Source organism: Cinclus cinclus, chromosome 7 (assembly GCF_963662255.1).
Source record: "Cinclus cinclus chromosome 7, bCinCin1.1, whole genome shotgun sequence".
Classification (NCBI taxonomy): domain Eukaryota; kingdom Metazoa; phylum Chordata; class Aves; order Passeriformes; family Cinclidae; genus Cinclus; species Cinclus cinclus.
Window position 1 is genome coordinate 27,388,930 of NC_085052.1, and position 23,128 is coordinate 27,412,057.

A 23,128-nucleotide genomic window follows, 5' to 3' on the forward strand; every position below is an offset into this window, starting at 1 on the left:
TTAACCCAGAAAAAACATCTGCCACTGACCTGGATGAGCACCCTCACTGAACACCCTTCAAAAGTTTGGGAATGTGTCTTGAAAGGGGTTTAGAGAATGAATGGTTGCTTTTATATGCTGGAGGCAGAGCAGAGCCAGGAGCCCTGCGAGTTGTGGTGTCCGTGTCAGAAGATAAATGTCCTGTCGGAGCTGGCAGCGCTGCCACCCAGCGCGTCTGAGGCTGCGAGCAACGCCTTGGGACACAGCCAGCACTGCTTGGAAGCACTTGCTGCTTCCCCCAAGAGCCATCCCGTGGGATGGATCACAGGCACGAATCAAAGTGTGGTTAATGGGGATGTTGTTTCTACCTGGAATTGGAGAGCAGCTTGGTGACTGTGTCCCCAGGGACGGGGCCACGACCTTTTCTACTTCCTTTGGGTTGAGCATATTGCTGCTCCTCCGTGGGGACGGGGATTCAATCCATGGATGCTTTAGCACAGCTGTTCTCCTTGAGTTTGGCAGCTGGTGCTGGGCACGTTGAGCTCTCTGGGAAAATGTATCATGTTTGGAGCCAGGCAGAATCACTCCAGACAGGGAGCAATTCCCCACGGGAAATTCTCCTGGGTCCAGGAACTGCCAACCCTACACAGTGTTCCATGGCTGAGCAGTGGGGGATGCAGCCAGGAAAATGTCACCTCTCCTCCTTCTCCTGCTCAGTGTCCAGGGTGCAGGGGCAGGGTGGCTGGAGAAGGTTCCTTATCCTGTTCCCTGTGATGGCAGTCACACACGCCTGATAAAATGTTCGTTTGTGGATGGATTGAAATCATCCAGCTTATTGCATTTTCTGTTAAAACTCAGATTCCTGGAGCTAGGGGCCTGCTTTGCCTCCTTGTTTGATACCTCTGTAGGGTGGCCTAGATCCTCCTGTGGATCCTGGGCTGTACTTTTACCAGGGGATCCTATCAAATAGGCATAAATAATTTGATATACGTACTTTTTAACACCCATACCACCTTCAAGAACTTTGAGGAGCAGAGGGTGTGCAGGTGAGCAGGAGGTCAGTTGTGAATAGCTCTATTCTATCCCCAGCTGGATTCCATAACCTCATCCAGGGGGTGGATTCAGGGCAGGTGGAGAAATTACTCATTAAATGGAATAAGCAGCAGCTGGAGAAAGTCCCTTGTAAGGACTGGGTAAGCAGAGTAGAAGGAGCATCATAGTGCTGGGAGAGGTTGGTGGGCTGCTCTTGTTTTTTCTACAATTGAATCACAGTCATTAAACTGGAAAAAATTTCCAAGATAATCAAGTCCAGCTTTTCCTGGGCAAAGTGGGAGGTGGTTGTGGAAGAAGAGGAACAAGTGAAATCCTTCACTTGTGCTGCAGGTAGGGAGAAAGGTCCCAAGTTTCAAACTTTGCTGAAGTCTGTCAGTGTTGCATACCAGAATATCTGTTTTGCTAGCTGTAGTGTTGTTACTGCCTGGAATGGGTGTTTAAAAATCATTATTGATGGGGTTTAAGGAGCAGTGGGAGGAGAACTTGTTGGAGAAAGTCTGTGTTAGTTTGACCCTGCTTTGTTGGGCAGAACAATTGTTCTTTGAAAACCTGCAACAGCGTTTGCTGCAATTTTTTCTACCCTAAATACATCCCAGCTCAAGGGCTGTATGTTTGCCCTTCTATAATTTCAGCCTTTTTCACACAGGTGTAGAAAGGGAAATACAGTTTTCCTGCCTCTTGTTGTGGTGATCAAAGATTCCCCAGGAGGTTTTTTTTGCTCCCTTTTGGCTCTGGTCCTGTGTGTTTTCCCACTTGGAGCAATTTGCAGCTCAGCTGTTTTGCTCAAGGCTTTCCCTGGAGAGCTGAGGCTCCGTTTGCCTTTCAGGGTAAGTACCCACCTGGAAATAATCATGGAAACATTCTTTTTGTACACAAGTCCTTCAATAATCCAGGCAGTTCTTGGAGGGAATCAAGACTCTGTTTGATGAATTCATTTAATACTGTCCTGTGGAGAGCAGAGGGGGATTTTTATTGACCTGGAGAATCAAGTCTTGCTATCTTCTTATCAAAGAAACTCAAATATTTGGTTGTTTTGTCACTTCTGGTTGTTCAGGGGAATTCTGGCCTGCGATAAACCCCCCTAAATCTGGGATATTAATGGTGTAATTCCATGATGTGTTGGTGTTCATTTTGTCAACAAATTGCTTTTCCTGTGATTTGCTCTATTGCAGAGTTGAAGGTTTAGGCTTTTCTTATGGTACAAGTTGGAATTTATTAAGAACTTAGGGTCTATTTTACTGGTTTTTTTATAGATTTGGTCTATAATAGACATCTTTAACTACCCTCCCTTGGATTTCACAGGCATAATTATCCATTTAAAAATGCCCTGTGGTGGGTTCCCCCCCAGTTTGGGAGTTAAAAGGTGCAACCACACTGAAATCTGACCACTTGTCCAAGGCTGTTATTTTCTCCTGTAAGTTCATTCCTCATTTAGGAATGCTGGAATTGATGTAATGAACTTTCATTTTATGCTTAGGCCTGGCTGTCACAGAATTCCTGTCCAGTTGTTTGCTTGCTCCTGTTACATGTGTGTCCATGTGCTCCCAGTAATAAAAGTGCTCTTCCTAAGGGGAAAAAAAAAAAACATCTGTTATTGACAGCAGGAAAGGTGATATTTTTTCTGCATTTATTTTCCCAGGTTTGTCTTGTTATCATTAAATAGATTCAACTGAAACTATTTTTTTTAATTAAAAAGAAGGGTAAATGATAAGACAATAATTTCAGTTGGAAAAGACATTAAAGATCAAGTCCAGCTGTTCCCTCAGCACTGTTGAGCCCCACACTGACCCATATCCCCAAGTTCCATTGTTATTCAACCATTCCAGGGATGCTGATTTTAACTGAGCAGCCCCTACCAAGGCCTGAGCACCCTTTCCATGGAGAAATTCCTCCTGCTGTCCAACCTGAGCCTCCCCTGGCACAGCTTGAGGCCGTTTCCCCTTGTCCTGTCCCTGTTCCCTGGAGCACAGCCCGACCCCCCCTGGCTGTCCCCTCCTGTCAGGGAGTTGTGCAGAGCCACAAGGTCCCCCCTGAGCCTCCTTTTCTCCTTAAAACCCATCCAGTGCCACCCCCTGCTACGGGCAGAGATACCTTCCACTGTCCCAGGCTGCTCCAATCCCCGAAGTCCAACCTGGCCTTGGACACTTTCAGGGATCCAGGGGCAGCCACAGATTCTTTGGCCATGGCTGGGCATTTTGGGTTAAATTTTTGTAGTGTCTGTGTGTTTCCTTCAGCATTACCTGGGAATATTGATGGATCTCAGGTTTTTATGGAAAAGAGAGGATGAGAAACCAGAATACTTCAAATCACAGGCTGGCTGAGGATGGGAGGGACATCTGGAGGTCCTCTGGTTCAGGTTGCCCTGGACCATGTCCTGATGGCTTTTTGTTCTTTCTAAGGAAGACTATTCTGCAGTCTCCCTGGGTGGGCTGTAAGTCAGTAGAGATACAGCTTCAAAGTCAGGATACTCCCTGGAGGTTTGGATACCCAAACTGTGCCCCCATCCTCTTCCACACTGATTTAGGTGCAGTCCTGTGGACCCTGGGTCAGGGGGCTCTTCATGGATGCATCATCTTCTCATCCCAGTGTGGCCTGGGCAGCCTTTGCTGAGGGAATTGCTACCAAACAAGTGGCAAAGTTGCCTTTTTTGGCCAAGGAAAAGCCACAAATTTGGCTGTACAACTGCCAGGGAAGTGTTTAGAAACTCCCCAGGGGCTTGGATGGTGGCTCGGTGCATCAGAGCTCTGTGCTCTGCCCTCTGCCATCCAGGTGTGGTTTTACTCTTATCTGGGGCTGCTTGGAGCTGATCTTCCTTACCCATTTTTGTGTTGCATTTTATTTCTGGGGTGCTAAAGCACACCAGGAAGGAAAATTGACTGAGTAGGTTTGTGGCACACAGGAATTCCAGTGGATCCTGCATGGATCCCTAGTTGATTACCAGCTTTAGGGGTGGCTCTCCAGACGTTTATTCCAGTGGTCTCCCATCATCACCAAATCTATCCTGGCTGCTAGAAAAGGAGCAGCTTTCCATGATAGCTTTTTCCTGTTCAGCCCCAGAGCATGAAGAAGGAAATCTCAGGAGGGCAGAGGGGAGGAAAGCAGCTAGATCTGTGCTCTGTGTAAAGGGATCCATTAACTGAGGTTTCTTTTGTATTGCAGCGTTCCCACATTCCAGAGCCTTCCAGAGGAGATCCTCAGTAAGCTTGCAGATGTCCTGGAAGAGGTAAGTGCTTTGAATATTGGGGCTTCATGAGCTCAGAACATTCTGCTGGTGGTATCCAGCCTCTTCTTTTTCCCCAAAGAGGAGCACCCCAGTTTGGCAGCCATTGAGGCCATGAGAGGAGTTGTGGGGGAAAATGAATCCAGTTTTGAATGGGGTTTATATATTTTTTAATTTACTTTTTATCCAGCGGGGGAATGAATCAGTCATTTTCTGTGGTATCCAGAAGGGAATGAGCTTCTCCAGCCCTTGGGGGAGTTGTGGGGAAGAGGGGAATGTGAAAATCTGGTCTCATTTCAGATTTGATGGGACACTTATGTTGGAGGGTATTTTTAAAGGTGTCATGGGAAGAGTTCCAGCAGTGTTGAGATGTTGGGATGGAGATGGAATTGGCCTTTGCCTGCCTGGCTGTAACTGGAGTCTCATCAGGGTCAGTCTTTTAATAAGAAGTCTATTTAAAACAACAAAGAAATCACCCACAAAACACCAACTGGAGAAAAACCCTACACCGCCCGCCCCCTCCCCCCCCCCCCCAAAATGCAAAAAATACCTGAACCTGCACCCTACCAAAAAAAAAAAAAAACCCCAAACCCCCCCAACCTTGCCCCATAAGCAGATGTATAATATTTGGGTTGCATCAGTTTCCCCCCCTATTTTATTCCCATGATGCTCCCTTCTGGGCCTGAGGAATTCAATATCCCAGAAAGTCATTAACAAGCCCTTCCAAAAGGTGATTTAACTGCAAGAAATGTGTGTGTTGCAGTAATTTATTTCATTACTGCATGCTTGTCTTCATCCACTCCTCTCCATCAGGGAAGATGTTCCTGTGGATTTGGAGGAAAAGTGCTGCTGACATCAGAGTTTATTTGAATTCTTTTTTTCCTGAGCTTTGTTGGGCTGTTGTTTCCTTCTCTGCCTTTTTATTTAATGCCTAGATAAATTTTGTGGCTCCAACAAATCAGCTGTTTGTCACCCCGAATAATTGCATAGTCACAGATAAGCTTTATTCCTTTTACTGCCAGGGAATGCTCTGATTTAGGGAAAAAAAAGGATATGCATTTCCCTCTGTTGTAAATTCCATCTGCCTATCTCAAAACCCCACTCCCAACCAGAATTTGCTTGGATCACATCACCAGCATTAAGCTCCTTATCATGAGTTAAGGAGGAAAATAAAGTCCATAAAATTTTTCCAGAGACACTTCAAGTTTTGTGGCAGGGGGGAAGAAAATTGTTAGTATCAGTGAAGAAATGAAGCATTAAAGCAGCATTTGTGGGGAATAAATCTGTTTTTTTTAGGGTAAATGCTCCCAGTTTTCTGCTTGGAATCAGCGTTATTTCCTCTGGTTTGCCTTGGATTGAATAGGCTGTGTTTTGCATGAATTAAAGATAGTCACACTCAGATCTGTATATTTAAATATAAAGTCCCACCTGGCTACAGCCCTTTCTGTAGATTACACGTCTGAAGTGTTGGAAAACTATTCTGGAACATGAGGTTGTTAATATTACATGGAAAAACATGTCTGGTGACTCACACAGGGATTATCTGAGAGTGGCCAGTAATTTCAAGTTTTATGGATAATTTCACTTAGCAAATGGGATTAAAATCCTGAAGGGAGTGGGATGGGGAGTCTGTTCCTGGCATGGCTGAGGAGTGGGACAAGCTTTTGGTGGGCATGGGCAGCACTCAGAGATCTGGGCTGGCATTTCCTCCTTGCTCTCATTTTCCTAATTCATTTTTTGGGGGTTCTGTGGCACAAAATCAGGATTTGTTTCCTGTCCTTAAGCGGTGTCACATTCTGGTAGTGTTTTTCCTCTTTAAGGTGATTCCCTATGGTATTCAAATGTAAAACTTGTAGGATTTCCATCTCAAATCAGGTGTTCAGATAGTGATAGATGTAGTTAAGGTTCCTTGACCTCTTCTCTGAAGTCACTTCCAGGTGCTCATGATTTTGTAATTTTCCATTTGATCTCAAATTCTTCATTATGCCTACAGATGATTCTTCTAAATTTTGTTCCCCAACTGAAAATTCCTATTCATGTTTCAAAGAAGGATCCCTTTTGCCTGGATGTCAGGGATGGAGCTGTTACCTGCTTGAACATCTGTCCCAGATCCACTGGGACAGATTGGGCTGGATTTTCAGGGAAGGGGCAGGAGGAAGGAATTCATACAGCCAGGGGGAGCTGAAGTAACTAATCCCAGACTGGTTTGGGTGGAAGGGACATTAGGAATCATACCATTCTACCTCATGCCATTGGCAGGGACACCTCCCATTGTCCCAAGGTGCTCCAAGTCCCAAAGTCCAACCTGGCCTTGGACACTGCCAGGGATCCAGGGGCAGCCACAGCTTCTCTGGGTACCCTGTGCCTGCCCACCCTCCCAGGGAACAATTCCTTCCCAATATCCCATCTGACCCTGCCCTCTGGCAGTGGGAAGCCATTCCCTGTGTCCTGTCCCTCCATCCTTTGTCCCCAGTCCCTCTCCAGCTCTTCTGGAGCCCCTTTAGGCTCTGGAAGGGGCTCTGAGCTCTCCCTGGAGCCTTCTCTTCTCCAGGAGAACACCCCCAGCTCTGCCAGCCTGGCTCCAGCCCTTGGAGCAGCTCTGTGGCCTCCTCTGGATTCACTCCAGCAGTTCCATGTGCTGCTGGTGCCCCAGACAGAATCATCTGAGATTTAAAGTTCTGTGTTTGCAAATGTACAGGAGGAGATTGTATTAAGATCTTGTTGGCATTTTCAACCCAGGCCTTTTCATCTGCATTTCCTAATCCTGTGCCCTCGCTGTTCCTTCGCTGTTTGGGATTTAGCCTGGTAATCCATGGAGGATGTTGTGTGTGGGAATCTGAGCAGCTGGAGTGAGAGACAGCAACAAAGACAAGGCTTTGATTTGCTTACAAAACCCTGCAGATCACATTTTGTGCAGATAATTTCAGGTCTAAACTATGTCATGTGGATTTGCCTCATTGCTGTGTATACAGTACTCGAGACAGCTTTGACATTTGTGTGTGTGTATATTTATAGGTTGTTGCTGGATGTATAGGAATTTAAAGTGTTCCAGGCCAGGCTGGACAGGGCTTGGAGCAGCCTGGGATGGTGGAAGGTGTCCTTGTCTGTGGCACAGGGATGGATTTCAAAGTCCCTTCCAACCCAAACCATTCCAGGATTTTCTGACCATACGTTATATCCCATTGAAGTATATAATATTTATCTATCATAGTTGGGGTGTAAATAGATATTTAAATATAAATATGGCTAATTGCCCTAAATCCAGCTGTAGAGCCCTTCATTTGCTCATCTTGGATTAATAGGAGAGCAGCTACAGCTTGGAAGTGCTGGGAATGCCATTTCCACATCTCCTAGCGTGCATTTTGGGAGTTCTTTTACTGGAAATGTTAATATTCAGAGTTTTAATTTATTTGAATGCACTACTGAGATCCAAGTGCCAGTGATGTTTCTTCCAGTCCCAAGCAGCCTGGCCTTGGCTCCCAGTGAATCCCTGGACAAACAGCAGAGCCAAAAAGAGGGGAGAGGCAGAGAAATGTGCTGAACCACACAGGCAGAGGCTGCCAGAGATGGAAACTCTTCCTGCCACTCTGGGTGCTGAAATCTGGGATCCCAGCTCCTGTCTGCAGCCACTTCAGCAGCTCCCTTGGTGTGCTGAGTGTTGCTTGCCAGCCTTTGTCTTTTTTCTTCCTTTTATTTTAATTCTGATGAAAGACTGAATTTCAAAAGGCACAAATGTTAAAAAAATAACCCAAAATTCTTCCCTGTTGCTCGTGGAGCTCCTGTTGTGGCTTCTGGTGGAGAGTGTGGTCTTGGAGGAGAGATGTCATGGCTTAATTCAGCTTTAAGAGCTGTCCTGGGCCTTCCTGCAGAGATGCCAAGCATCCTTCCTGGTCCACACTGCCCAATTAGTATGGATCAGAAGGCCTTGGAATGCCTCTGGTTAATCAACAGAGGCTGAACACAGTCCTGGCTTTGTGGGATTGTGTAGCAACAGTGAATAGAAGAGGGAAAATGTGCAGAATTAATTAGCTTTCCATAGAATCAGTTTATTTAGGAGTGAGGATGGCTCTTGGATAAAGGGAACCAAGTCCCTGGTCTGTCCTACAGGCTCTGCCAGCACCAAGGCAGGTATTGATGTGATACAGAGCCAGAAATCAGATTTGAGAGAGAATTCAAACTAAACAGGGAAGAGTAAAAGGTTTTGATTAAGAAAAAAGTATGTTAATGTTATGAATTATATTTATTAAAAAAAGATTTATCAAAGGAAGCACTCTGGGGAGTGTTCATTGGAGCAGCTGTGGGATAGGGTAATGCTGCCTGGGGGGGGTATCAAATCAGCTTCAGTCACAACTGACTCCATCACAAATGGGTAAATTTTTTCCAATTTTGATGAAGTGCATCTGCAAAGCTGTAGTTCCATGAATTTTTCAAATGGTGCTCGTGAGAACATAGCTTTGGGTTTGCAGGTGCACCAGAAAGTAAAAGCATTTTGGGGAAAATAAAAGGCATTAGAAAATAAAATGCAGCTGAAAAAACTGGGGTGCAGGAATATAAAACAGTCAGTGGCAAGAGCTACTCTAGCTTTGGATTGGGATGAAATGCATTGTTTGGAGTTAAGTTTTCCTTTTGGCGTTCTTTAATGTGGGCATGGACCACATGAAGGGAATTAAAAATAATTTCCTGCTTGTGTTAGCACAGGAAAGGAGTTCAGTATTCCCTGGTTTCTGTGGATTCTTGTCAGAAGTGTTGTTGTCCCTGTGTGTGTTTATTGCCCATCCTCTGTTCTCCTGCAGTGGTAGAAATGGGCAGGATTTAGGGTTTTTCTTCCATGGTTCTACAAAACTTGTTGTTAGAAGGTGATACCAGTAGAGCTTTGGGACTCGGATTACTTCCTAGTGTCCCAACATCCCATCCATCCCTGCCCTCTGGCAGTGGGAAGCCATTCCCATGTCCTGTCCCTCCACCCCTTGTCCCCAGTCCCTCTCCAGCTCTCCTAGAGTTCCTTTAGGCTCTAGAAGGGGCTCTGAGCTCTCCCTGGAGCTTTCTCCAGGTGAACACCCCCAGCTCTCCCAGCGTGGCTCCAGCCCTGAGAGCATCTCCATGGCCTCCTCTGGATACACTCCAGAAGCTCCACATCCCAGATCAGACACCCCACTGCAGGTGGGGCCTCACCAGAGGGGTGGAAAATCTATTGCCATTTCTTCCCATCTGATTTGATATCAAATCCCTCAATTTTTTTTTCCCAATAAAATCCTTGTGCTAGGCACATGGCAAGGCATTTCCTGGAGTTCCATGCTCTTTGGCACATGTAGGAACTTCAGGTCTTGACCTGGTTGGTGTTTGTGTTGGGTGCAAGGAGCTGCTTTTGGCCTTTGCCAAATGCAGTTTTCAGGCAGGGAATGGTGTTCTTTTGAACTGAGATTTGTGAGATGAATTTAGAAGCCTCCTCTCAAGAAGCAGCTTTTGCTCAGGCTGAAAATCCCAGTGGAATCAGAGAGATCTTTTTCCAGAGGCTTTCCATGTGAAGCTGGGATACCTCTGGGGACAGGGGAGGTTTATTAGCATCTCATTTACTGTCAGAAGTTCCCCCAGCCCTTGTCTCTGGGCTCCTTTACTCAACGCCAAGCAGAGGAGCTGGGTTGTTGGTTTTCTTTCAAGTGCATGTGGTAAAATCCTCTGGAGTTAGGCCAAAGCACCCCAGCTAGGGAATTATATTCCTTCAGCTGTCCAAAGCACATGGATTCATGGAAATCTCCACGACAATCCCAAGTACACTCAGAAGGATGGGAGTTGCAAGATTTTCTCAGCTGTTGGATAAGAAATTCTTCCCTGAAAGGGTGGACAGGGTGCCCAGAGCAGCTGTGGCTGCCCCTGGATCCCTGGAAGTGTCCAAGGCCAGGCTGGACTCTGGGGCTTGGGACAGTGGAAGGGTGTCCCTGTCCATGGCAGGGGGTGCAATGAGATCATCTTTAATGTTTCCAACCCAAACCATGCTTTCTCTAAGAGAGTTCTACCATTCCCTATTTTCCAGCTGCACTTTTCCTGCTTTTTCCCTTTTTTTTGGCACCTACTTCTCCTCAGTCAACCTCCCAGTGATGGAAAATCCCACTCCAGCAGTGCCATGGTTGCCAGCAGGACATGTAGCAAAGGCAATGTCGAACAGAAAAAACTTCCCCAAATTTGCTTTGTCCCAGGATTTTCTTTCTCTAATTTGTTATTATTGATGGCAATAGTGCATTGAGTCGATGATAAGGTTTTCAGGAGGTCACTAATAAAATGCTAATTTTTGAAGCTACCCCTCTCATCTTATGCAGGTGTTGGGATTTAAATATTCCCTGTTTCCAGTTGGATTAAACCTAGCTGAGAGATATTTTTATGCTCTCTAAGCAGATTCTTCAGCTGATCTGTCATAGTTATGAAAGAAAGGAAAAAAGAAAAACAAAACATTTTTTGCTGTATTCTTAGATATTTTCCAGAGTTTTACAGATATGAAAGAAAGGATTTAAGCAAATCCATAATTTATTATTTGCCCTGGTGGTTTTGCCAGCTCTATTAGAGACACACAGGATGGATGTGGATTTTTTTTCATGGCACCGGAGACAACAGAGGAGTCGCCGGGGACAGCTCAGGAGCTCCAAGCTATCTGTTCCCTGATCCAGCCTTGTTCCTAATTTCCCAGTATCTGTTTGTTTACTGTTTCCAGAGGCTCTACAGCAACACTGAAGCAAGGAACTCATGGCATCTGCTTTTCCAGCCATTTTCTTTGTTGCAGACAGGTTGGGGCCGATGGGTTGTTGGTTGTCCTTCACTTCCTGGGTGGAGAAAATCCAGTCAATCAATTTTGACTGAAATTTAGTTAAAATTTGGACATTGGGAGGCTTTTGCTGTAGTGGAAGTGGCTCAACTCGAGCCCCTCTTCCCAAGCAGTGCAGCTGACAGCCTGGGCCAAGTGATTTTTGGGATGGATCTCCCCATGGGTGAGGTTCCTGTTTTGTGCTGAGGGCTTTTCTTTCAGTGCTGCATTCTTTGTGAGAAGCTTGGAAGGAGGCTCTCTGGTCTTTGGGCATCTCCTCCTGGGAATTGATTCAGCAGTTTCCAAAATTGTGTAATTCTCACCCATGTATCCCTACTTACAGACAATTTTGGTGGGAATGACCCCCAGAATGAAAATCCAGCCTGATGCTTACTCGAAAATATTCCATAATTTCCACCCTTCAAGCCAAGTTAACACAGGCAATGCTTTTTTATCTGTAAAAACAGGGTAAAAATACAGTCTGCAATTATATTAAGGAAAACCCAAATATCAATTACCCTGATGAGTGTTTTCCCTTTGATGACAACGTTTTCTCTGCTGGATTTTCCCATAGTGTTGCCCACAGTGACACCTGCTGGAATCTGGGACAAGGTTGGCTTGCAGGCCCTCCTGAGTGAGTCCTGCCAGGGATTAATTAGGAAAATAATCAAAGGAACAGTCCCTTTGATCATGGAGACACCTGTGCGCCCCCCCCCACCCCCCCCAAGGAATGGCCAGTAGGCTTAGAATGCTGGGAATATCAGCTGGAGACCCTCCATCAATGGGATCAATCATTAAAACCCAGCTTTAAAGCAAAGGTAAGATGGGAAGATCATCTTCCCATCCTCAGACCACCTCAAAAGATGGCTGTGTCCTTTTCCAGGTAATTTATTTCCCTTGGGAAATGGGATTGCTAACATTTGAGGGTTTGTGCCAGTCTGGTTTTAGACATCCCCTCAGAGGCCTCCTGGGTTGTAGTAATAGGAATTGAAAAGTGTCCTCATGATAGTAAAAGCCATTTCTTAGTCCATGGAATAGGAGGCATAGGATATCCTAAACTATAACCACAAGACCAAGGCAGGGAGGAGCATTCAGACTGGAGTTACTGGTGAGGTAAAATGGGTATGGTTTTATTTCCATGCTGCAGCACACACATTGCAGAAAAAACTTATTTTTTAACACCCTGTGACTCTTGTGCATAACAGGGAATATCCCATGAGGCTTTCCAAGTGGAATTCCTCACTGTAGGGTCAGATCCCAAGGGACTGGTGAGGTGCCTGGGGGATTGCAGGGCTCCCTCTGGGATATTTATCAGTCTCTAGGACAGAACGCTTGGTGACAGCTCTGTCCCTGTCCATTCCTGGTGGAAAGGGGATGTTGTTCTGCTGGAGAGGCTTTAGGTTTGACTGGGAATGAGAAGAAAGAGGGTTTGAGGCTTGCTTTTGTGTTTCAGAGGATTAATTGATCTGGATGGTTCCTTCTGGTTCCAAATGGGCATGAAATGCAAACCTACATTCCTGACCTTCAGAATTTCTTCTCATTAGAAGTTTTCTGGAATTATGGGAAGAAGAACGTGGGACTGCCCTTATTTCCCACCCCTGGCAGTGTCCAAGACCAGGTTGGACAGGGCTTGGAGCAACCTGGGATAGTAGAAAGTGTCCTTGCCTATGGAACTGGATGAGTTTTAAGGTCCTTCCAAGCCAAATCATCGTGGGATTGTGTGCCTGGATTTGGGAGCCAAACAGAGGGGTTTGGGTGCAGAACTTCAGCAGTTGTGGAAGAGGGACGGAAATTTCCACCATTTGTGTTAACTCCAGCTTGGAGGTGACCTTTTGGTGTCTTTTTTTTTTTTTTTTTTTTTTTTTTTTTTTTTTTTTTTTTTTTTTTTTTTTGGAGCATCCCCATGAGAGGTTTGTGTTTCCCTTGGAGGAAGCGTTGGACTGGGGCTGATTCCCAGCGGATCCTGGCCCGTGTTGTGGCGGTGAAGGAAGGACAAGTTCCGTGCCATTGGAATTGGTGATGGATATCTGATGGAAATCGATGATTGAGCTTCCATTAGGAAAATCCTGTGGTCAAAATGTAGGGAAATTAAATAGGCTCCCAGAGAAATCCACCTCTAAAATGCAGACTGGGATCAGGAAGGGTTTGTTTCTCCAAGTTCTTTCCAACCTCAAGACTCATTCCAGGTTTCTACACCCTCTGATACAATTTTAAGCAGCCAATACCATTTAGACAGCGTGAATTGCTGGATATAGCCCATACCTTGTGGGTAATCCGGGATTTGTGACTGACAAATGAATCCTGTGCTATCCATGGATGCTTTGGGGCTGGAAAAAGGTGTGGCAAATCCTGCTCCTCGAGTCAGAATGTGCACACTGAGAACTCCAGGTGGGATTTACAGGTGTCTTGAAGGTATAAGGTCACCCCTTCCTTACTTCTACTCAAGTGGAAATATTAGAAATATTAAAAATATTCAGACCCATTGTGGCTATTCCCATTAAAAAAAAGGGAAAAATTTGAGGGACTGGTGAAGGAACAGCAAAGGAAATAAGTATTTTTGTGAAAATTCTTTTTTTTCCATTATTTACTTGCAGTCAGTTCTCAGAGATGTGATGTGGGCAAAGACACAAACTGGATTTGCTGGGGGATGCTATGCTCCATATCCCTGGTTTTTTTTGGGCTGTGTTTTTGTTGTTGTTGTTTGTTTTGTTGTTTTTTGTTTGTGTTTTGTTTTTGTTTGCTTTGTTTTTTTTTTTTCCCCAGCATCTCCCCAAAGCCCCTGCCTGAGGCACTAAGGAGCACTTGGAGCCCTTTCCTGACTCCTTTGATTTTCCAGCAGTGCCAGATGTACCCTGTCTGGAATGAAATCTGAGCTGCTGTCACCCTGCCATGGCACACGGGGGCTCCCATGCTCATCCCCCAGTTCTCCCAGTACATCCCAGAGCCCAGCTGGGTGTTGGGAGCTCACCCACACTCAGCACAGCTCAATTTTCCTCCAAAAAAAAGAGGGAGAAATTCCCACTCTTCCCCATTCCAAACTACTTCTATTCTGGGAGGGCTGAAACTCTGCTTTATTGGGATGATCCTAGTCTGGGTTTTTCACCTGGAGGTCATGGAGAACAGGGAACTTTGTGTTTCAGGCGCTCTTCCTGTGTTCAACATGAATCTTGTGCAAAAAAAAAAAAAAAAAGGCTTTAATAACACAAAATGAACAGAAAATGGAAATAAGAGACTCTGGTGATTTATAGACAAGTGAGGGGGGGAAACAGCTCCTTACTGGGAAACCTGAGGCTGCTGCTGGAATAGGAAAGGAGGCTCCTCTGTGAGCAGAAGAGATGAGCTCTGCCCCTCCCATCCTGTGATTTCTATCCTCTGGGAGAGGGGGGAAGTGGGAATAATGTGGCTGTTGCTGTCTTGAGCTGCTGCTATCCCAGGATTTTCCCTGTGTGGGATGGGATCCCATCTCCATTGGGGTCACGCTCTGCTTGTAAATCCAAATGGCCATTTCCCCAATTCCTGCAGAGAAAAACCACACAAAGTAGAATCCAGAGTTTTAAAAAGTCCTGGTGAAGGAATTTCAGGATCATTGTGCCCTTGCCTGATAAGGAAAGGGTCAGCTGTGCCTCGTGCAAAAAAAATATGACCTAGATTACATTTCCCAGCCTTGTCCTGGATTTCTTTTCAGGATTGATACAAGAGATGCTCCCAAAAAATCTTCTCTAAAGCACAAAATAGTTGGGGAAAGCCCAGTATTTCTGAGTGGGGTCATTGCATCAGAGATTGATGGAGGTGGTGCTGCTGCAGAGTCAGTTCCTGATGTGCTTCATCCTTCAGATATCTCAACTTTCACCATCTTCTGAATTTAGGATGTGATTTTTATTTTTTACTCACACCTTCTTCTTTTTTTACCAGTTGTCCAAAATCCTGGAATAAGTTGGAGGTGGTGAAAAGGTCCTTTAAAATTTTCCTCCAAGCAAAGCTGAAATAGGCTTACGCTGCTCTAGCCATTTCAATTTCAGCAGCAGAGAGTCTATTAAACAGTAAAAAACCCTGATTTGTGCACTTGGAGATGAGATATTTTGCATTTCTATTGTAAAATGCAGGTTTTATCCCAATTTTCTAAATTCTCTTGTCAGGGAGGTAGTGGCAACCCAGGTGAGGGGCTCAACGCAGCTTCTTTTCCATTGGGAGAAGTTGTTATTGATGTTTCAAAAAATGAGATTTCAGCTTTTTCCAGTTTATACACAGAGTGAAAGTTTGCTTGCTTCTTTAATAAATATATTTGGGGCAAACATTTGATCTTATGGAAGTGTGGTTCACTTCCAGAATTCCTTGTTGTTCAGACTGGGAAAAGAGGCTGAGTTTTTGTCATGTGGGTTGATAAAACTCTGCCATTTTTGTACCTTTTGGTGAGTTGATGAGAGAAATCGAGGGAAAAGGAGAATATTTTCTAGCAACAGCCAAAATCCATGGGGATATAACAGGGAGTATGAACTGAGTGTTTAATTCATGTGCCAAACTGAGGGCTGGTTGTCACTTGCACAGAACCATTGAAGTGGAAGCAACTGGTGAATTCAGGGGTTTAAATTGGGAAAAATGACCTGTTCAAGTAAAAGTGTGTTAGAGGATGGCTAAATCCAATGTTTTCCATGATTTCCCTTCCAGTAAAGTTGGTTTCCAGTGGTAATTTGAAGTGCACTTTCATAGGGAGATGTAGAGTCTCCTCTTTGGACTAGACCACAAAAAGCAAATATATTTCATAGCAGGTGACTGGAAAAGTGACTGAATATTTTGAATTAATGTGCATTTTTTTTTTTTTTATTCCTTGTGATCGACTCTGAAATTAGTTTGGATCCTGGTGGCAATGCTAATACCTGTGAAGAATAAGTATGTGAAATTTGGAGAAAATGAAGGAAAAGAAATGAAACAAATGTGTTGATTTAAGTTGTTTACTTCCAGTTTCATTTTGGAAAGGAATTGATTCCCATTCTAATAACTGTGGAACAGACCTGTAGATTTAGGGAGGGCAATGGGATTTCTACACACACTCTTCCATTATTAGGAGGGAAACCAAATCAGAGCTATTTAAGAAAGGATTGAAGTGCAGCTCTTTTCTTGAAATTCAGTGAAATTTAATTAAACCCCCACGGACTTGAGCCTCTGGTGATTGGAGAGAGGTTTTCTGGTGCAGTGCCATTGTGGGGTTCTTTTTCTGGCTGGATTTCCTCAGAGTTCCTGTGTTTTAATGTCCAAAGGAAGCTGGGAATGTAATGGAATTATAGAGATTTCAGTCCTGCAAAAGCCTAAAATTACATGTATGTGACTGGCCCAGAGCACACAAATATCCTTACTTAGATTTTACTTGTATTTTCATTTTTGCTGAATTTTGCTGTTTGCTAATTTTTACTTGGGGGACTGATGAATTGATTCCACTCTGTTGCCTGGGGATCCTTTTTCTAATTACTGATTCTCAGCTAATAATCTGCATTTCACAGTCATTATCCTTGAATCTGGTATTATTTAAATTCCCAAGCAAAGCTTTTTGGTGTTTTGACCCCAATTTGTAGCTTGATCTGTGGCCAAATACCACTACAGCCTTTTACCCAACTAGTTTGTCTCCCCTGGGAATAAATCCTACTTTTTGCCATGTCTGTTCATCTTGTTTTCCTGGAAATCTTGTTGCTAAAGCTACACTTTCGTTTCTCCTGACCCCATGTTGCTCTCACCCTCTGTCATCACTGTGCTCTCTTAATCCTTGAACTCTGAGTTCTCCCTCTTGATCTTTGAGGTTGATCTTGACCTTTTGCTTTCTTTACCCCCTCTTTATCTCTGAACTTCCCATCTTTCTCAGCAGCCTCTCCCCATTTCTCAACCCCCTCAAATTCCTGTTTCTTCTTAGCAAACGGTCCTTAAAAAAAGAGAAAAGTTTGAAGCACAAGAAATCCTCACCCACATAGGCGAGCTTCTGCTCTTCAGCCAGAGCTAAGGGCATTCCAGGAATGGCAGAAGGAAAGGGCCAGGAGCTCCTCCCATCTCGTGCACCTTCCCTTTGGAAAGCTGGAACCTGGGCCAGGATTTGCCAAACATGGTCCCACCTTGTTGCCTTTTAATTATCCTGAAAATTGCACTCAGCGAGTGTTGGGCTGAAGTCCAGTAGAATGTAAAATAAAGGGGATAAAATGACAGTCAAAGGGCAGTGTCATGTTTTCCATGATGAGGAGATGAAACCATTGAGGTTTAGCCCTAGTTCATGTCCTTCTCCTTAGTGCTGTTTGGTTTAAGGGACTTCTGAGATGAGCCATGTTTGTCCTGTGGCAAACCTAATAAATCCTATTTGACAGCTCACAAATGCTCCTATTTATCTGCTGTTAATTAGCATGAGGAGAGTTTGTGAAGGTTGGGTGTTCTGGTGTAAAGACCTTGACTTTGATGGTGTAAAAGGAAACCAAACTGCTCAGCTGTGTGCTCTGGGTCATGGAAATGCCAGAGACGTGGAGCTGCTGCTTCTTTCCATGAGAAAAGTCAACCTTCAGGCAGCTTCTGAATTATCACAACAGTAGTGTCTTGTTTACAGCTCAATGCAAAGGACTTGAATTCCTGGTGGAAATTCAGCCTGGGTTTCAGGACCAGCAGTTTCACCTGAGTAGTTGTTGGAGCTTTGGTTAGACTTGGAAAAAGCACAGTTTGGAGATGGCCTTTTGCTTTGAATTGGAATGTGTTGAGTTTCTCTCTTCCACAGTTTCCATTTGTGTAACTTTATTCCCATCTCCCATTTTGTCCCAGCAGCTCAGCTGGGAGAGGGCTGGGTCCAGCTCAGTTTGTGGAGGTTTTTTTGCGTTTGGGACACTGAAATGGGAGAGGGTGTTGAGAAAAAGGAAGAGCAGAAGGATGCCAGCCCTATCTCCTTCCCTCCTGCTCACTCTCAGCACACCACAGGGAAATGCAGAACAGATGCCAAACACCAAAAGAAACAACCAGAAATTAAAGCCATCATTTAACCAAAGAACTTCAAATTAGGAACATTTCTCACATTTTTGCACTTCAGGAACAGCAGGGCCCTGTTGTTTATCCCCTTTGGTTTACCCATTTCATTGAGTATCCCATGGATTAGGTGGAGGCTGTGCTTGCTTTGACTTCAATGAAATAATTGTTGTACATCCTTTTTTGCTGTCTCCATATATCCTTTTAGATTACTTTTCCCTGGAGCAATCCCTGTTCCTGAGCCCTCAGAAACACAGATTATATCTTGATATAATACAGATTTTTGTCTTGATATGACCTTCAAAAGGGACAGATGAACTCACTGTAGGGAGTTATCTCTTAAATCATAGTTTAGTTTTAAGCAGTTACTCTTGGACCAGGCAGTTGGATCAATAATCCCCATGTGTTCCAACTATATCCAACCCTAGAATTCCAGGATTTGTATTATTATAAAAATGCAAATTTGTATTATGGTATTATTTCAGAAACTGTGCTATGTCCATGCACATAGGAGGTGTATTAAAAACCTTGCTCAGGGATGGTTTTCCAGGAACTGAAAGCAATCCATAGAGTGCAGAAGGCCCCACAATTGGAGAAGACATCCAGAGTGTCCAGCTCATTCCCAGGAGTGTTTTCCTCACCACTGTCACGGCCCATTAAGGAGCCACAGTGAATCAGTGCAGAGAAAATATTTCCCAAAAGGACTGGATAGGGAGACAGGCTCTTGTCACTATCACACAAGAGTTTTTGCTCTAAAGTACATACTCAGAGTGCTGGTGGGAGATAGAAGAGCTGTATCTTTAAGGAGGAAGAGTAAGTTTGTAATCCATCAGTATGAAAAGCAAAAAAAAATGCTGCAGGACATTGTAGCTCAGTTAGAGCCAGCTGAGTGAAAATCACAGCATCATGGAATGGTTTGGGTTGGGAGGGACCTTTAAATCCCATCCAGTGCCACCCCCTGCCATGGGCAGGGACACCTTCCACTATCCCAGGGAGCTCCAAGCCCCTTCCAGCCTGGCCTTGGACACTTCCAGGGATCCAGGGGCAGCCACAGCTTCTCTGGGCACCCTGTGCCAGGGCCTGCCCACCCTCCCAGGGAACAATTCCTTCCCAACATCCCATCTGACCCTGTCCTATGGCAGTGGGAAGCCATTCCCCCTTGTCCTGTCCCTCCAGACTCTTGACAATAGTCTCTTTCCATCTTTCTTGTAGTCTCCCTTCAGGTACTGGAAGGCCACAGTTAGGTCCCCTTCCTCATCTCCTTTCTCAATTCTGTGCTCCATGATTATTATGGAATTAAGGGCATGAGTTAACCTTCTCTTCCCCTCATCACTGTGTTTTCCTCATGCTTTAATTTCCCACTTGTTGTTTTCTAGTTAAGTTGCTGCTTGGGTATTGAGATGTCTTAAGTGTAAAAAATTAAGGATAAATGAGGAGAGTACCCCAAAAGCATAATCGTCCTCTCTGGCTATTTCATGCAGTGGCATTTTTAGATAATCCCTGAGAGTAGGACACACTGTAAAACCAGGCAAACAAATCTGTGTGATTCTTAAGGAGTACAGTACAGCAGACTGATATTTACCCGCTTGGTTTTGCAGCAGTTTTGGGGAATAAATATATTTTTCCATTTTGTTTTGTTTGTATACTTGTTGTCATTTTAGGAAGTTTAAGGCAACAAATCCTAAACACGAAAAGTAAAAACTCTAAAAGATCCTTCTGTTTGGAGTTTTGCTGACAGATCTGTGAATATTTTTTAAAACACCAGCAAAGCAATATATTTAGGTTATTTTTATTTTATTTTAAAAACACCCTGGATGCAATGGGTGGGACATGGAGAACTGTCCTCAATGCTGTGTTGCCATCAATGGTTTCTGTGGTGCAAACCCAGCTCCAGTTTTGAAATCCTTGTTTCAAAGCCATCTTTGTGCCTCTGCTCCCCTGAGGGGACCTTTGGCGCCATAGGTCACGGAGCATTCCAAACACCCTGTTTCCCACCTTTCCCCAAACATTCTCAGCATAAACACAGCGGTCATCTGCATCCAGGTGGAGGAAAAAGGAGGTTTTTCCTCAAGTTTAAGCTGTTGGGTTGGTCTCCAGAGCAGAGGTTTCCCTGTGAGGCCTGGTCCAGCTCAGACATCTCCTTTTCAGTCAAGGTTTCCCCACAAGGCCTGGTCAGCTCTCAAACCTTTCATTTTCAGTCACTGTTTCTCTGCGAGGCCTAATTGAGGTTTCGTTGTGAGGCTGAGTCAAAGTTTCTCCATGAGGCTTGAATGGGATCTCAAATGTTTTGTTTTTAGTCAATCTTCTCCATGAGGCCTAATAGAGGATTTTCCCTGAGACCTGGTAAAGGTTTCCCCACAAGGCCTGGTCCAGCTCTCAACCATCTCATTTTTAGTTGAGGTTTCTCCATGAGGCCTGGGTGGGCTCTCAAACATCTTGATTTTAGTCAGGGTTTCTCTATGAGGAGTGGTTGGGCTCTCAGTTATCTCAATTTTAGTCAAGGTTTCTCCACGAGGCCTAATTGGAATTTCTTCACAAGGCCTGGTTGGATCTCAAACACCTCATTTTTAGTTGAGGTGTCTCCATGAGGCCTGGGTGGGCTCTCAAAGATCTTGATTTTAGTCATGGTTTCTTCATGAGGCCTGGGCAGACTCTCAGACGTCTCAATTTTAGTCGAGGTTTCTTCATGAGGCCTGAATGGGCTCTCAGACATCTCATTTTTTTATGGTATTTGGGAGCAAGAGCTCCAGTTGAAGTTTGTGACTGATCAACCAGGCTCAAAGTCCTCAGCCAGATGTGAAGGTGTGAAGTTGCAAAGGTGATGTTATTTTGTGTGGTGGGTGAGATGTGCCCTGGTGTGTTTGAGACAAAGAAATTAATCACACATTAACTGTTCTGAGATGGATGGATTGGGGTGGTCACTGAAATATGGTTTGTACATTGCTTTGGGTCCTGTGTCTGTGGGAGATTTTCATCCTGGGGAGCACTGGGATTTAAAAAAAGAGTTCATTGGCAAAATTTGGTACTATTGGGCCCCACTGTTACTAATTTTGTCCGTTTTCAATATAATCTGGTCTCATAAAAATCCAGTCACTCCTGAAGAGAACTTGCATTGATTGGGTATTTATCCACCCAAAGAAACGTCCATGTCCACTCATTGACATGCTGCATGGGATGAGGGATTTCATAAAACAGGATAGTTGCCTTTTTTAGAGCATAAACTGACTCGATCATGAGATTGGTAGTTGTCCTGTGAGGTGCTTGGAGCAGGTCATGGAGACCTATCCATGTCTTATCCTCTCAAACCTGCTGAGTGAGCATTCTTCCCCCCCAGCCCCTCCCTTTGGTGCTGGGATATTTTTGATCATTTTAAGTACAATGGGCAATAGAAGTAAAAGAAAAAAAAACTAGTATTTCTATATAACTCCTCTTACTGGATAAACAGGCATCTCCATGGGAGGTAGTTGATGGAGGACTTCAAAGGGAGGAAGAGCTTCACCTTTGCTCATTTAGGTTGGAAGTGCTATTTTGCGAAAGATTTCAGCTTCTGTGTATGCTGAGGGACAGGACAAGGGGAAACGGCCTCAAGCTGTGCCAGGGGAGGCTCAGGTTGGACAGCAGGAGGAATTTCTCCATGGAAAGGGTGCTCAGGCCTTGGCAGGGGCTGCCCAGGGAGCTTTGGAGTGCCCATCCCTGGAGGTGTCCAAGGAAGGGCTGGACGTGGCACTCAGTGCTCTGGGCTGGGGACAAGGTGGGGATCCCAGCTTGGGCTCCATGGGCTGGGAGGGCTTTTCCAACCTCAGTCATTCCGTGATTCTGTGAACCTTGGCCAAAGTGCTTCTTCACAGATCTTTGATGGTACCAGAGGTGCCTGAGGAAGTATTGCTGCCTCTCAAGTGGGGCTAAAAGTAAGAGCCTTGTCTTTATTTCCACTTCCATGTGCCCTGAGCGAGCTCTTGGGCACATTGCCTGCCCAGGCTGGTGTCCTGAGACTGGACAGATAGCAAGAATTCCATCAGAAGGGCGGAGCACATGGATTTGTTAGAAAACAAGGATTTATGAACCGGAGTGTTGTTAAAGGATGGGAAGGATGGGTTGATTCAAGCACAAAGAATTGCTAGCAGAATCAGCTGTGCAATAAATGTCTTGGAATACATAAACATGAGGATGTGGGTGGCAGGAAGGACATGGAAAGAGGTGCCAGTGAGGAGCAGGTCAAGCAAAAGTGAAAGCTCTGGGCACTCAAGGAAGGACTAGAGGGATGTGATTGGAATGTTGGAATAAGGGCTTGGATGAGATTAGCACTCAGTTTAAAACAGAAGGGATAAAATACACTGAAATGAGAGACAGTTTTAGGTGCTTCGAGGCTCAAATTTGTGCTCCTTCCATTCCTTTGGCTGAATTCTGGGTGGGAACTTTGGGAAGACTCATGGATTGGAAAGAGCCATGTGTGGGAATGGTTGGGTGGAATTTATGGGTTGGAAGATTGGAAGAACGTGTGGGTGGGAATTGGTTACAGCAACAGGACTGAGACTCAGTTCTGCAGTGGCTGGTGCTGGTGGTAGCTGGTGAGCAGGACCAAGAAATGGCCTTTTAGGGAGCAGGCTTATAATGTGAAATTGCCCAGAAATAATGTAAAAATTATTAATATGGATTACCTGTTGTAAATTTGGAAGCCATTAGCCCAGTATTTTCATTAATTAGATTTTTGGGTGCCTACAAGATTCTGCTTGAAGGAGTGTGATCCCAACACCTCCTAAAATCAGGCCCTTCCAAGGAATTGCACTCTGGGTGGTCAAAAACATGCACCTTAAATCTGGTCTCCAGAAACCCAACATAAGCAGTAAAACTCTGCAAGTTTGTGTCCCGATATCCTCCACACTTTCTTTTTTTTTTTTTTTTTTGTCTTTCTTCCGACTCTGACACATGAAAATGGGAAAAGCTGGGGGTTCTGCTATCAGTCTGTAAATGATAAAAAGGTTGGGGTGTAAAGATTAATAAACTCAACACAACACCCTTGAAAGAAAACATCTCCAGCTTAACCAAATTTGAGGATTTGGATTAATTCTCCTGTTTTAGCTCCAGTCCTTGCTGGTTTATAC

General features: G+C 44.7%; 1 protein-coding gene across 2 annotated transcripts in view; it reads left to right on the top strand.

Annotated features, from left to right (window-relative positions):
- Positions 1–23,128, top strand: part of PRKG1 (protein kinase cGMP-dependent 1) — a 361,241-nt gene that overhangs the window by 245,152 nt on the left and 92,961 nt on the right. For both annotated transcript variants that reach the window (XM_062496175.1, XM_062496174.1), the window contains exon 5: positions 4,192–4,255. In XM_062496175.1, the coding sequence (XP_062352159.1) occupies positions 4,192–4,255 (64 nt within the window). The remainder of the gene's footprint in view (positions 1–4,191; positions 4,256–23,128) is intronic.